The sequence below is a fragment of the Chlamydotis macqueenii genome, chromosome 5 (genome assembly GCF_036417535.1).
Source record: "Chlamydotis macqueenii isolate bChlMac1 chromosome 5, bChlMac1.mat, whole genome shotgun sequence".
NCBI lineage: Eukaryota > Metazoa > Chordata > Aves > Otidiformes > Otididae > Chlamydotis > Chlamydotis macqueenii.
The window spans coordinates 3381614-3396118 of record NC_141560.1 but is presented as its reverse complement, the minus strand read 5'-3'; the positions used below and the strand labels follow the sequence as shown (position 1 = coordinate 3396118).

The window sequence follows — 14505 nt, the reverse complement described above, 5'->3', positions numbered from 1 at the left end:
GCATCCACCGCCTCTCTGGGCAACCTGGGACAGTGTTCCACCACCCTCAGTGTAAAAAAAATCTTCCTAATGTCTAATCTAAACCTACCCTCTTCCACTTTAAAACCATGACCCCTCGTCCTGTCACACCAGGCCCTGCTGAAGAGTCTCTCCCCACCTTTCCTGCAGCCCCCTTTGGGCACTGGGAGCCGCTCTCAGGTCTCCCCGGAGCCTCCTCTTCTCCAGGCTGAACAGCCCCAGCTCTCTCAGCCTGGCCTCACAGCAGAGCTGCTCCAGCCCTCTCAGCATCTTTGTGGCCCTTGACCTTTAAAAAGCCACCGGCTGGGACCTGGAGATGTCTCAAGGAGATGTGAGAGCTCACCAGCGACCACATGCCTTTCGCCAAGCTTTGGGTAGGAAGCGAAGCCCATTCCACGCACGGGCTCTCCAGAGCCTTCGCAAAGTTGCTGAGCCCTCATCCAGTTTTCCCTCGCGGGGTACACTCAGCCAGTCCCTCCTTGCTGGCCACCTCTTCTTTAAAAGTCCAAAAGAACACCACCATCTCCTTCTGATGGGGTTAAAATTAGAGAAAAAGCTTAAAACTCACTGCACGGGGTGGGAGGTGGCTGAAAACCAGCTGGCCCCGTTCTGCCCTGCCGGTGCGGCCGGCCCAGGTTTGGACGGGGAGTTTTGGATGGGCTCTGGGAGGGTGGTAAGGAGCAAACCTTTGTGAGAGGTTTCTTTGCTCTCAGCTTGCAAACCCAGTTGAAGAGGGTCCGTTCCCACCTCCACCCACAGCCTGGCAAATTCACCTTTCCTTGGAAAGGTTTTTTTTCCATCCAGATCATTTCCCTGCTCTGGTTTAGACACACGCTGCTACAAAACCCAGGTGCAGAAAGGTTTCTGTCCCCAAGCCAAGCTGAAGTCAGTGCTTGTGGCAGTAAATAGGACAGGACTGGTTTCTAGGATTAACAGAAAACGGTCCTGCTGGGGCAGGTCAAGAGGTTTAACCAAACTAAAGGATTTTTTCCTCATTTTGTAACGTGAGGCTGCGGCGCAGGAGCTCGGGAGGTCAGAAGCTGAGACAGCACCGTCCAGCTGTTAAACGCCACGGGACGGATGTACCTTCTGGGTCAGGATGTCCCTCCAGGGCCGATTGCAGGAAACTGGGAGGATGTGTCTGGATAAGGCTTGGCCAAAACCCGCCGTGTTCCTCGTGCGGGTCCAGGATCTCCGCTCCGAGCCTCGCTGGGGAGAGCTGGGCTGACCCCATGTGGTCACGGCTTTCATACGGCACGATTTTGGTTTTAAAAAGCCAAGACTTTTCACAATTACTTGGATAAGATGCAAAATCTACCTCACATCTGTAAAATCTTTCCATCAAGGAAAAGGCACCAAGGAGGGAGTTAAGCTAAACCCCCCCGTCTGCCATTTTTCACGCAGTGGAAACGTGTCCGCGCTCCCAGTTTCCCCATTTAACCAGCCAAACCAGCACTTCCCCGCTCCTTTTTCTGCGTGGAAGAAGGAAATGTTCATTTTTTAGCATGGATGGGACATTTCCGCTCCTCTTTATCCCTCAAAACAAAGGAAATAGAGAAGGAACAGGGGAGGGGGACAGCTCACCCCCAGTTCGCGCCTCTCCCTCGTGCCGAAAGGTTAACGGTCACGGTGACTCACCCCTGCAGCCCCCAGCCAACACGCTCGGGGCGAGCATCGCCCCCAGATTTGGGGTGTGCCTGAGCCCAGGGAGGTTGGTATGTGTCATCTGGTCACTCCGGGCCCGAAGAAGTAAAATAAACTAAGTAATGTTGATTGTTTCCACGGTAACGGAGAGTGATTCACTCTGAGGGTAAAGAAAACGGGGGAAAAAACACGGAAAATGAAAATCACGTCTCGGAAGCGCGTCGTAGAATTATCTCGTTCAGCAGGCCTCCTGCGCCGTGCTACATGCGTGCCTTGGCTTCAGCTACTCCTAAAACAGTCTCTCAAGATGATATCTTTTCTTCTTATTATTGAAAAGGAAGAAAAAACCCTCATTCGTGCCCCCTGCCAGCCTTGGAGGTTGAACAAAGCCCGTCCCAGCACAGGACAGCAGGTCTTGTCCAGGGGGAGTGACGGAGCTTCCAAAAACAACCCCCCAAGGATGAAAATCATCAAAGGGAGCGACGCTTTCATGATGAAAGCCGCTGCCACCTGCGATTCCTCAGGAGAAAGAGGAACCGTTGTGCAGCCCTTTCATCTGTGCCATCTCTCTGCAGCCACCCGCGAGCTCCTCTTGAGCTGCGGCCAGCTCTGGATTGGAGAGCAGCCCTCCAAAGCCACCAAGCAGCTTCCCGGAGGAACTCCGGAGGCCAGATCCCAGTGAAAAAGCAGGGAAAAGCAGGCAGAGCAGCAAGCGATTATCCCTGCCACCTGCCTAGTGAGCTGTTGCTTCTGAGAAGCATCGCACGGACCTTCACTGACCTCACGCGGTCTGGGCCTCGGCTTTACCTCTCCTCCAGAAGTCAAAACAAATAACAAAATCCTTATGGGAAATGCATCTGGTGGAAAAAAAAAAAAAAACCCCGCCAAGCTGCAAGGAGAAAGCAGGCACAGATGAGAGGAAGGTGTGATCCAGCAAACATCCCCTCGTCGCGAGGAGCAGGACTCCCCAAATCCCGCCAAAGGAGAAATCGCTTTCCCATGCTGAGGGACACTGCCCGCTCCCCTGCCAGCCGCCTCGCTCGCGGGGGGACAGGTGAGATGGAGGCATTTTTTTCTTCCTGGTGCCAAAACCTTGTCAGGGAACCACAAACGCCTCAGCTGATACCAGACTACAAGAGCAAATTGTTGACAGCTACTCCTTCTCTGCAAGGGCGGCGCAGATGTGAGTTAAACAGTCGCCGAACTTCGCTAGATAACAGAATGTTTCTTTCGGTGCGTAGCTTCTTGCTCAAGGATGAGCAAGGGCGCGGTAATTCCTACCGTACGGGCAGAGGAAGCACCTGGAAAATCAAGAAATGCTGAACCGGTGAGAATAGACCTTAAACCAGGATCAGCACCAGTAAGACTAAAACAATATCCCTCGGAACTGGAGGCTAAAATCCGCCTGGATATTTGAGGGCAGTGGCAGCAACTGTGTTGTTAACGCAGGAAGGTCGAAAGCTCGCCCTGGGACAGAAGATAACAGCCTGTGTCCCGTGTACGGCAGTCACGGTGTCGGAGCAAAAGGGAGGGCACCGGCTGTCTCCGAGCAGGACGCTGAAATGTCAGGACGTACTACTGGAGCGGGACGATATGACTGAAAACAACCACTATTGTAAACCCTGCGGTGCTCCTCTCGACTCGGCAGGGAGCAGGGAAGCCTGAACACGACTGCCTGCAGACCATCGAGAACGTTGTTGAGGTTGATCAGGTCTGAAGGATATTCCTTTAGAGGATCCAGAGCGGGAACTGTACGCGGTTTCACGGAAGACGCAAAGCGAGCGTCGGGATACACAGTAACTACTGATAGAAGCGAAGGCTTCACCTGCCAAAGACCTCAGCACAAAAAACGGTGGGGCAGTTGCCTCTTTAGGACAGGTGGTGGTGCCCTGTTCTCTCGGGAATGGCTTAGGAAAGAAAGAACATCGCAATGCGCATCGGGGAATGGAGAACTTACTAAAACGTTTACGGAAGTCAGCGACCAGTCGAAATACGGTTGAAATTATTGGATTGATTACTGAAAGGCGTGAGATGTGTTGTAAAAACAACCCCAAAACACGAAATAGAATTCAATTTGGAATAACTAACAGGTTGCCCAGAGAGGTTCCCATCCCTGGAAACATTCCAGGCCAGGTTGGCCGGGGCTCTGAGCAACCTGATCTGGTTGGAGATGTCCCTGCTTCTTGCAGGGGGGTTGGACTGGATGGGCTTTGAAGGTCCCTTCCCACCCAAACCATTCCGTGATTCTGTAACTAAGGAAGGTCAATCACCTGCAGAGTACTGGCAAATTGATTTTACTGAATTCCCAAGAAAAGGAGGGCTGAAGTATTTGCTGGTTCTAGTTGACACTTTTATGGGATGGCCATAAAAGCCATCGATGGCCAAGAAGCCTCTCCATGTCGCACCAATAAAGCTAGAGAAATAGTAAAAATACTACTGAAGGAAATAACCTCGAGATTTGGAATACGTTTGGGAACATCATCAGACAGAGGCCACCATTTTACAGCTATCGTGGTTTATCAAGTAAACAAATTATTAGGAATTAATTCTACATACACCCTACGATCCACAAGCAAGCGGTAGGGTGGAAAGAAGGAATTACCCAATTAGGTAAATTGTGTCAAGAAAGTTAAATTACACAAGCACAGGCGCTACCGTTGGCTTTGCTGAGGATCAGAGTAGAACCTCGAGGCAGACAGCACCTCAGTCCGTATGAACTCCCGTACGGGCGACCACATCAAGCGCCTGGTCTGCCTGGGGAGGCGCACGCACAGGGAGGAAGTGCCGAAAGGAAATATTTTATATCATTAGGAAAGGTTTTACACACAACGAATGAATATATGGTCTGGAATAAATCTTTGGGACTTGATTCTCCAGCTCTGTTCCAGCCGGGAGGCTGGGTATACGTCAAGTCCTGGACTTCAGAATCACTTCAAAAAAAAACCAGACAGGTCCGTTCCAAATTCTGGTGACTACGTATAGTGCAACTAAATTGGAAGGAAAAGGACCAGGAATTCATTTTTCAAGGGGCAAGAAAGTTCCTGCTCCGTGGATCACCGAAGAGAAAGCTCCGATAAGGTTAAAGATAAAAAGTCAGGCTGATTAAAGCAATTTTGCTCCTCAACCTTAAACAGAGCTTCCCAAACGTGGGAAAGCAACGCCCGTAGAGAAGTCTTACTAAATATTACCAGAATCCTGAACAGAACAGAGTGTCGGATTTGTGCTCACACGCCCCGGTCTCGACAAGATCAAAGGTGGCCGTTGATTGGAATCCCGCTTCCTGTTCGTGTCAGTCTTCTCGTTAGCCTGAGCTGCAGAATGGGACGCGAAAGAAAGGTTTGGTGGCCTACCTTCACCAAGAAACGGAGCCACCGTGAAACACTGGTACCCTCACACGGTTCCCCGACAGGGGCTGGCTAAAGAAACTATTTCTGTTGACGAGATTTGTTGTCGCCATGCGCGTTACTGCCTCCGTAACGATTCAACGCTGTCGCTGCCGTTCCCAATTTTGTTCTAATTAATCTAGAGTGAGGATCGCAGCTGAAAGCCGTGAGCCCTCAAAGGAGAAGGAGGGACGGACACCAGACTTCCACAGATGCTGGCTCCCTGCAAGGGCAGCGCAATGATAAGTTAAATACTTGCTGAACTTAGCTAGATAACAATATTTTTTTTTAGATAAGTAGCTTCTTCTCGAGGCCTGAGCAAGGAAGATGGTGGTTTTGAACCAGTTTGGGCCAGTAGGTACCTGGCAACAGGCTTAGGATCTGTATCGAGCACACGCCAGTGAAGAGTCCAAGTAAAGGAGACCGATTTTCGGGGACCGCCCGCCCATTTCATTACACCCGCAGAAAGGACGTTTTAAATATGATAAACAGTTCCAGGAAATGAGAGGAGTATACTAAGGATTTCTTGGAAAACTAATGAATACGTATATATAACCTCTCAAAATAGTCTTTGTTTTCGGACAAAGACACGCACATTTGGGCGGAGCCACCCCCACGCGTGTCCAGCGCCGCAATAAAGAATTTAAACTTTTTAACGGACTCTTATTTATTTCAGTATCAACCCTGGAGCCCAACCGGCCTCGCTGACCTCCTCCCGCCGAGCCCACCGAGGCCCCTGCCGCGGTGAAACGGCCCTCACGGCCGGGGAGGGGCGAGGGGAGAGCTCCGCCGGAGGGGCGGCCGGGCCCCGCCGGGGCACCGACCCCACGGCAGCGGCCGCCATCTTGTCCCGGCTCCGTGAGGGGAGGGGCGGAGCCTCCGATCGGCAGGGGGCGTGGCCACACGTCTCATCGCCCAATCCACGCGCGGGGGGGGCGGAGCCGTTAGCGGAGGTCGCCGGGCCGGCGCCGGCGGTGATTGGCTGCGCGCCGCCGTGCGTGCGTGCCGGGCCCCGCCCCCTCACCGCCGTGCCACGTCCGTGCGGCGGAGCCGGTCCGAGCGGCGTTTGGCGCCGCGGCCTCGTGCGCGGGTGAGTGCGGGCGGGGGGGCTGGGAGCGGGGACACTCCCCCCCCCCCCCCCCCGAGGGGCTGGGTGTGGGGTGAGGGGTCCCCTTGGGGTGTGCCCAGCCACCCCCCCCCCCTTCCCGGGGGCTGCTCCAGGCGGGGACCCCACCGAGGGGCCGTGCGGGACCGTCCGCCGCCCCCCCGGGGCGGGGCTGGGGCGCTGTGGCCGGTCCCCCGCCGCTGAGGGGCCGGGAGAGAGCAGGCCGCGCACCCACCGCCCCCCCCACCCGCGATGGGGGGGGGACACCCCCTGGGGCAGGCGGCTGGGGAGACCCCCGGTGTCCGGCGCTGCCGCCCCGGAGCGGAGCCGAGCCGAGCCGAGCCGGGGTGAGGTGGGACGGGAGAGGGGGGCCAGGCGTGGCCCGGGGGGGCTGGCGTGGCCCAGCAGGCCTGAGAGACCCGTGGAAAAAAGGCCAGAGGTCTTCTTCCTCACCATACATTCATTTTTTATTTTTTTTTTAAATTTGCCAACGCATCCCTGTTGAGTAAGTCATATTCCTGACTCCAGGAAATGCGGGAAGCTTCAAACTTCTTCCTGCTCCAGCTGTGCTGGGCGTACTTTGAAAAAATAACTCTTGAGTTTGTCAGTTTGTTTTAGAAGACTGCTAACTGCTTGAAAAGTATCAAAATTTTTATTTCCTTCACGTGGCTTTCTGTTGCTTTGTGTGCTTGGTATTCTGCAACCCCCCAGCTGAAATGAATAAGATTTATTTTATTCTGTCCAGGACGCCGAACGTTGTTATGAACACTCGTGAGTTCTAGGAAGGCTTTGTAATGGGATGGGGTAACAGCAACGTTAGAGTAACCGAGGTCTAGGACCAGAGGTGCCAAATGGATTGCTGGAGGCTTCAGTTTCGTTAGCGGCGGCGTAATTAATACGCCGGTGATGGGCTTGCAGTGCTGTGCGTGTATCGGCGTGGTCTGATCGCTAAAGCTCAGGGCCGGGACTCCTGAATTCTCGCTTCTGACTCTCCCATCTCAACGTGTTTTTTCTTTGCACTTCATTTTTCCCGCTCTTTCGTCTTGAAAATTCGCGCGGGATGAGGATTTGTATTGCTATCACCGCAATTTCCTTTTTGCTTTTATATGCCAGATTGAAATGAGGATGGGGATTTAAAGGCCAGTGTATGCCAACAGGTGGCATAAAAAGAGATTTTGTGGTTGTTTCATTTTTTTGTTTGCGTGGTTTTTTTGGTTTGTTTGTTTTTAAAGAAGCTTTTTGAGTTAGGTTTTCAGAGCCACCTTCAGTTTTGAGGCTCGCCTGCTTCAGTCACTCCGAGTTGCTCCGTAGCTAACATCCTCTGTACTTCCCCTGGGCAGCCTAACAGGGCTGTAAGAGGTCTTATTTTGAGAAGTGTTCATCCCAAATGCGTTTTTCTTTCTGATGTTTATTTGGCCTGTCCAACAGTGTGTGACTACCGTGTCTTTTATGGTGCAGCTAAGTTAATTTGAAGATATGTAAAGAACTTAGTCTCAGGAGAAATTCCCATCATAGGCTCTGTTCATACGCCAAGTATTCCCCGGGTAACAAAGTAAGAATTACATTCCTATATCTAGCAATCAGGAAAATACATCCCTTTGCTTCCCCTTATCCCTAATTCCAGATAATCCGCCGTTCCCAAATCTCTCTTTAATCATTAACAGGTGTCTCACCGTCGTCGTGGCGGTCCTGCGCTTCGCAGCTGAGGCGGCGTTGGGTTCTGTAAACACACCGAGCAAACAGCGCTGCGCGAGGAACGCGGTGCGGGCTGCAAGCGTGCGGTTTTAAATGGAATACTAATGCAAGCGATCTCTGTACTCACTAAACTGTATTTTAGGGAGGTTTCTTGAGAGTGTGAGACGCTTGCCTTTTCTGAGGGCGGTAAAGGTTAAATATCCAAGTCGCCGTCTTCCTTGGGTTTGTGTTTTTTTTTTTTTTTTTTTATTTTTCCCCCCCAAGAGAAAAAACCTTCCCAGACGAACAGGAAAGTGCCACAAGTGTTGACTTTAGATAAGGTGCACGGTGTCAGCGCGAGCGCTCTTTATTTAACCCCTGTGACCTCGTTCGGTGAAGGCTGAGGAGCTTCAGTTGCAGACAGAGCGGACAGCAGCCCTGCTTTCGTTCACCTTTCTTTGCATCCCCGAGGAACATCACGTGGCGTGATATAACTGGGGGCAATCTCTAAATACTTTAGAGATTCAAACTAGAGCAAACCAAAACGCCCCTTACCCGCGTGCGTTCTGTTCCAGAACACCCGCCGCAGCCATGATGCCTGTTGCAACCGTGATGCCCGACGACACGCCGATGTTTGACCCGAGTATTCTGCATGAACTCGACTGGAGCGAGAACACGACGACGTTTTCTCCTGCTATTTCTCCTTTAGATCCAGGAGACGGCCTGGTTTTGAGACCGCTTTGCACAGCTGATTTAAATCGAGGTAGAATCCGGTTTAATGATCATCACAAGTGAAAGCTGGGCGCTGAGCTAGAGAGTATAAATTTCTGCGTTATCTCTCAATAGATGGGGATTGCTCATTTTATCAGATTTGTGCCATTTTTATCAGTAAGGAATTTGAGCACTTGGCACCATGGAGTGCTGCTGTGTTGGGTGACCCCCACAATTGGCTTTACTGTTTGAATAACGTCAAAAACAATCTTAAAATTCAAGTCCAGTCTTTCAAATAATCCACAGCTTCCTGCTCACCACGGCTTTAGAGAGGGAGTGCAGTTGTTGGTGCTGTTCCCTGTAACATAAAAGTGATGTGAAGCAGCACGTTCTCCTTAGTGCCTGCAGACTTCTTCAGTTCTGAAAGTTGGACAAGCTTAGTATCGCGTAATTCCAGGCTTATATTTTTCTTGCTTGAACGTATGCACCTTCTGCACTCAAGCTGCAGTTTGCTGCCGGTGTATTAGCTGATCCTTCAGCACCGCTCCAGGCGGGAGTTGGATTTTAAGATTCCAGTCTGGCTCTAGAATATGCAGAGCACGGGCTTTTCCATACGCTTGAACTGGATGGTGCCGTGGGGACGGTAACTCTCCAGACAGCCGTGTCGGGTTGTTCTGTGCTATTTGGAGCTGATTGTGTGTGTCTGCCCCTCACTGAGGCTTGGGTTTTTTCCCCCTTCTTTTATAACAGGCTTTTTTAAGGTTCTGGGTCAGCTGACTGAAACTGGAGTTGCGAGTCCAGAGCAGTTTATCAGTGAGTATGTCGTTATTTCTTGGCATTTCCGCAGAGGGTGCTGGGAACCAGAGGATACTGATGCTGACAGCAGATCTGCTTGGGTGTGAGGCTCCTGACTGCCTGATGCCGGAGGGATTGCTTAGTCCGGGTCCCCCGAGGCAGCCTTTGGCGCTCAGCGTTGGATCCAGCTGCAGCTATCCCAAAGGCCTGCTTGGCTGGGACAGGCCTAAGTTGTATACCTGCTTTTGAGACCCAGCTTTAGATACCTGGACTACTGAGTGATGGGTTGTTTTGGCTGAATTTTGCTGCTTTTTTTTTTTTGCAGCAGCAGTAGGGAGGCAGAGGCTTGCCTTTGATCGTAGCTCAACAGCGTCCTGAGCTTGCTTCTCTGGTTTAACTGGGATGTAAGAAAACCGAGGGGTGCTGCCACCTTCGTCGTAGTGCCCATCTGCGGCAGGAGGGTTCTCCTGGCAGCTAAGGAAAAGGCGTTTGTTTAATTTCTGCTTTTTCCTCCCTCTGTCTTTGGGTTAGTCTGACTCCAAGGCTTTTCAGATTCTGGTTTCTTGGGCGCATCTTCCTTGCGATCCTGAACCCTGCAGTGATCTGCGTGTGGAATCTGTTGCCAAGCGTTAGACTTCGCAGCGATTTAATCTGAGATTAACGGTACCTTATCTGCTGCGCGTCTACTCCCACAGAAACCTTTGAGCACATGAAGAGATCTGGAGATTACTACGTTACTGTCGTAGAAGACACAAATCTGGGACAGATTGTTGCTACAGCAACGCTGGTGATAGAACATAAGTTCACTCACTCCTGTGCAAAGGTACGTTCTCTCGCTGCAGCTGTGAAGTGAGGAAAAAGATCGTGTTCCTGCTTTATGGTGTTACTGTGAAGTGCCTTCTGCTGAGTCCGCCACAAAGCCATTTTTAAAGTATCATCTCCCATCCTTGGGCGCTCAGCTAAATAGTAAAGGGAAGCTTTGGCTTTTCTTGAGGAAAGAGCAAATCGACGTCTGTCCTGTTCTCCCTCCCAGCAAGCTTTCGAGCTAGTCAGACTTGGTTCTGACGGAGCAGGTGGCTGAGGATCTCGCTGCTGCGGAGTCCCAGCTAGACGCGCGAAAACAGGGAGCTGGAGAGACAAATCCCTTGGGCGGGGAAGGGCTGCGGTGGGACTGCCGCTCCTGCTGGGCGCTGGGAGGGCTGTTACAAGTGTGTCGACCACTGGAAGAGCTGCATCTGAGCAGACAGCGGAAAATCCAAGCATGAAATGTAAAGCAGTAGGGAAACTAACCAAACCGTGTTCTGCTTGACTAACGCTTGCCTGTGTTTTCGCAGAGAGGAAGGATAGAAGATGTCGTAGTAAGCGGGGAGTGCAGAGGAAAGCAGCTTGGGAAGCTGTAAGTATTTCCCCACCTTACCAGCAAACAGCGCTCGCCAGACCCCGGGGAGCAGGGTTTTAGCTCTGTGGGTTCGCTGCAGGGCGGATCCTCCGGAGAAGAGTTTAGCCAGAAGGTATCGCTAGCTGGCAGAGTGCAAGCCGAGGTTCTTCTAACAGTAACCTAAAATTGTCTGCAAGAGGCTGGTCCTTAGTTCTTTTCTTTTGTTTCTTCTTTTTTTTTTTTTTCTTGGGGTAGCAACTATCCTCCGTAGCGAAGGAAAATGCAGAGTGCTGTAAAACTTCAGTATTGGAGATCTGATAACTGTAGCTAATTAAATGTTAATTCATCTAGCCTTCAGGGCGGTTTCAATCTAACTGTTGGTTTGCTGTCTTTTTCAGATTAACGTCCACCCTGACGTTGCTAAGTAAGAGACTGAACTGTTACAAAATTACACTTGAGTGTCTGCCAAAGAACGTGGATTTCTATAAGAAGTTTGGCTATTCGGTATCTGAAGAGAACTACATGTTTCAACGGTTCTTTAATTAAGAACTTCTAGTTTGGGTTGGTTTTTTTTTTCTTAAAGACTGTTGGTGGAGGAGCTTGCGCTACAGACATTCTCTTCGTGGAAAATTTATATAGTTTACCGCTGCAAATATCATGATCCCTATAAGTAATGAACATCAAATGTGTAAATCCTGCAAAAAAAAAAAAAAACTGACATCTTAGAAGGGTCCTTTGGGTTAGGAAATAAGCGTTTAGAACTAATTTTTACTACTGTTCAGTCTAAGTGAAGCTTTTTTTGTTCTAGCTGAGTTACAAAGGACTCGTTAAAGGGAAGGTTTTTAACCAAAGGTATATATTTTTATGTCAAAATTTTTTCTTGCATTGTATTTTTCTAAAGGTTTGCGCTTCTTTTCTCGGTAGCTGAAGTACAGCTGGCGGGGTCGTGCTCCTGTCCGTACTTCACAGGAGGATGACGTAGCTCGGGCTGGGACGCTTCTCTCGTGCGGAATTAGTGGTTCAGAGCGGGCGATTGTTCTGGTCTTTCCACGAAAGCTCACTGCAGTGCTGTTGATGTTAGTGTACCTGAAGTATTGCGGGCACTGTTTTCCCAAATAGCGGAAACGGTATTTTCTGAATCGTTACTCTTCGCGCAGGTAGGGGAGAACCCTGACGGGCTCCGCTAAAGCTGACGTTCCAAGTCTAAAAATGGATGCGTGCTTCTCATTGCAGGGGTCCTGCACTTTAGCTGATAACTCGCTTTGTTTTCAGGATAATTACTTGTTTTCTGACAGAATAATCCCATGGTTTGCGACAGGGCAAAGGTAACTGGGGAACTGGAATGTTTGCCAGACAGAATACACCCCAGCTCGAGTGGGGCTCTGCCTGGTCCTTAGTGGGAGCGGGATTTGGGATTGGCAGTGATGCATTCAGCGCGGAAATGCCCTCGTCCTGGTCCCGAGGGATCGTTGCTGCTTCGGAGCATCCCTCTTGCTGTAAGATTGGATAAATGATTTTAGCACTTTTGCCAATCGATGGCAAGCAAATAACGTAGAAAGCCCTGGTTTCAACAGCAGCGTTTTGTGCAAAGGGAGTGACAAATCCTGCGTGGATGAATAGGGCATTATAGACACGCGAAGGTTCGGACAGAACAGCCAGTCTTGTTTGTGAAGTTAGGCCTTACAAAACGTTCTTTCTTTGTGGCGTGGAGAGCTACTTTAAGTTGTGGTGGGGGTTCTATTTAATGGTCCTGATGGTACTCCACTCAAGATAGTGTTTCCTTGGGGATGTCTGTTTTATTTATTGATTTTTTTTTTTTTTTTTTTAAATCTTTGTTTAAGCTGAATAAATGAAGACTGCCACATCTCTGATCTGCTTTTCAGATTGCTGTGTTGCGCCTAGCGGTAGATATCCAGGGTCAGCACGTACTTGTCTTTCGGAACAGTACCACCTGCTGCAAATACCTTTGTTTTCCTGTCCCTAGGTTGAACACTTCTTGAGATTCCATATTGACGTAAAGGGTCTGATGCACTCTTCCATTTTCACAAATATGACTCCGAACTAATTGTGTAAAATCAGCTACTACCAGATGACTGAGCTGGATTTTCTTGCCTCTCACAGTTTTAATTAATGCTGACTTTCCACTGCTATAAAGTGGATGATTTGAATTCCACGATATCTACACCATCTAAACAGCTCCAGGCCCTCATTAAGAGTTAATGAAAAGATTAGTGCCAGTGAGGAGCGGGTGATTGTGCACCCAGCTTAGATCATTGTAAAACAAATGAATTGGGTTGAAAGCTGGGTTTTGTGGCTGCATGACAATGCCCTGCTGGGCAGAATCCAGCTCACCAGCAGCCCTGCAGCTTCCAAGAGCTGCTTTGTTGTGCGGGGGAGGTGACATTCCCAACTTTGGCAGCTACAGCAGCTGGGTGTGGAGAGGAAGGGCACTGTCACCTGCTGCGTCACACCTGGTTACCTGCTCAGCTGCCAGGAACTCCTCCTGCCTGAGGAAAGGGCTGTGGTGCGAGCTGCAGGGCAGAAACTGGCCTGTTACCAGCAGAGGGTCAGCTGGCAAACGCACTAAGCACGCTGCCGGCCCTGGAAAAGTGGGAATGTCTCCGCAAAGTGCAGGCAGATGCTGCAGAGCTGATACTGGGGACTTAGAAGTGCTGCTGTGGTGTCAGGGATGCCCCAGCCAGCTGGAAGAACACTTAGGACACAGGTGTATGTTTCAAGAGCTCTCACAGTTCACAGGAACCAGGAAAACGCCACAAATAACAGCATTTAACAGGAACAGGTGGTATTAAAATACATTATGCATCTCCTAAACTGAAGAAGCCCTGTTCATTGATCTGCAGTCCAGTTGGCTCAACAGAAGAGAGCAAGACCTCCCCCAGGGAACAAAGGAACCCAGGATCTTGTCAGAAGTCAGCCAGAACTGCCAGCTTCTCCAGATGTTTAATGTTATGTCCTCCTTGGGATTTCATTTTTTGGGTAACACCTCTCCCCTCCCATGAGGAAGAGATCCCCAGCTCCTTCACTCTGCTTCCCCTAAGCTGGAAAGCAGAGCTTCAACACCTTAACACAGGGCTATGGCTCCCTCAGGATCTGGGTACTGCAGCTTTTTGTGCCTAAACCTGGGGGGAAAAAAAAAACAAAACAAAACCTTGACCTCTACTGCAATTCTAAGGCCACAGAAAACAAACAGTAATTGAAATACCTGCCTAAATGAGACAGATGTCAAGAAGTTTTAAATAAAAGGCTTCATAATAGATACATGAGGAAAACTAATCTCAGAATCCCTTAGGATCTGAGAGGCTGTTATCTGCAGGGCAGCAGGCAGACAGACCAGAATGACTGTAGAAGGCAGCAGGGGGTGAAGGCATGAAAATAAAAGATTGGTAGAAAATCCTTCGTCGTGAAGCTTGTCAGTTGTTTGTGAAACAGTCTCCTCAGGGAAGCAGCAGGACCCCAGCGAGACAGCAGAACCAGAGTACACATGAACAAGCCTCTCTGGCAGGGGAGAGTTAGATGAATCAACAGTGTGCTTCCATCTGTGGTTCAGCTCTACCACTTCCCAAGGGAGCCGAAATAGAAAGCAATTTGATGCAGAAGTTCTGGTTCCCATCCTCGTTTCATCAGAAGCTCATAGCTGGCAGCATTTGGTGATCCCCTTGCACAGACGTCCACAGACCCCACTGCAGCCGTGGGGTAAGTGGTGAAACACCGCAGAATGGATTTCCCAACAGCCTCAGAAGCATTCTTCTAGAGAGAGTCAGTTAACAGCACATCGT

At 50.3% G+C, this 14505-nt stretch overlaps 1 protein-coding gene across 2 annotated transcripts; it reads left to right on the top strand.

The window, feature by feature from the left end:
• The first annotated feature begins 6064 nt into the window (after positions 1-6064).
• GNPNAT1 (glucosamine-phosphate N-acetyltransferase 1) lies at positions 6065-12572 on the top strand. Of its 2 annotated transcripts, XM_086750051.1 has the most exons (6): positions 6065-6135; positions 8400-8587; positions 9286-9348; positions 10026-10153; positions 10665-10726; positions 11107-12572. In XM_086750051.1, exons 2-6 carry the CDS (start codon positions 8416-8418, stop codon positions 11252-11254), a joined length of 573 nt encoding a protein of 190 aa, XP_086606177.1. In that variant the 5' UTR covers positions 6065-6135; positions 8400-8415; the 3' UTR covers positions 11255-12572. The 2 variants fall into 2 exon arrangements, with proteins under 2 accessions (XP_086606177.1, XP_086606178.1); XM_086750052.1 differs by lacking the exons at positions 6065-6135; positions 9286-9348 and having other exon boundaries at positions 6941-8587.
• Positions 12573-14505: the final 1933 nt, after the last annotated feature.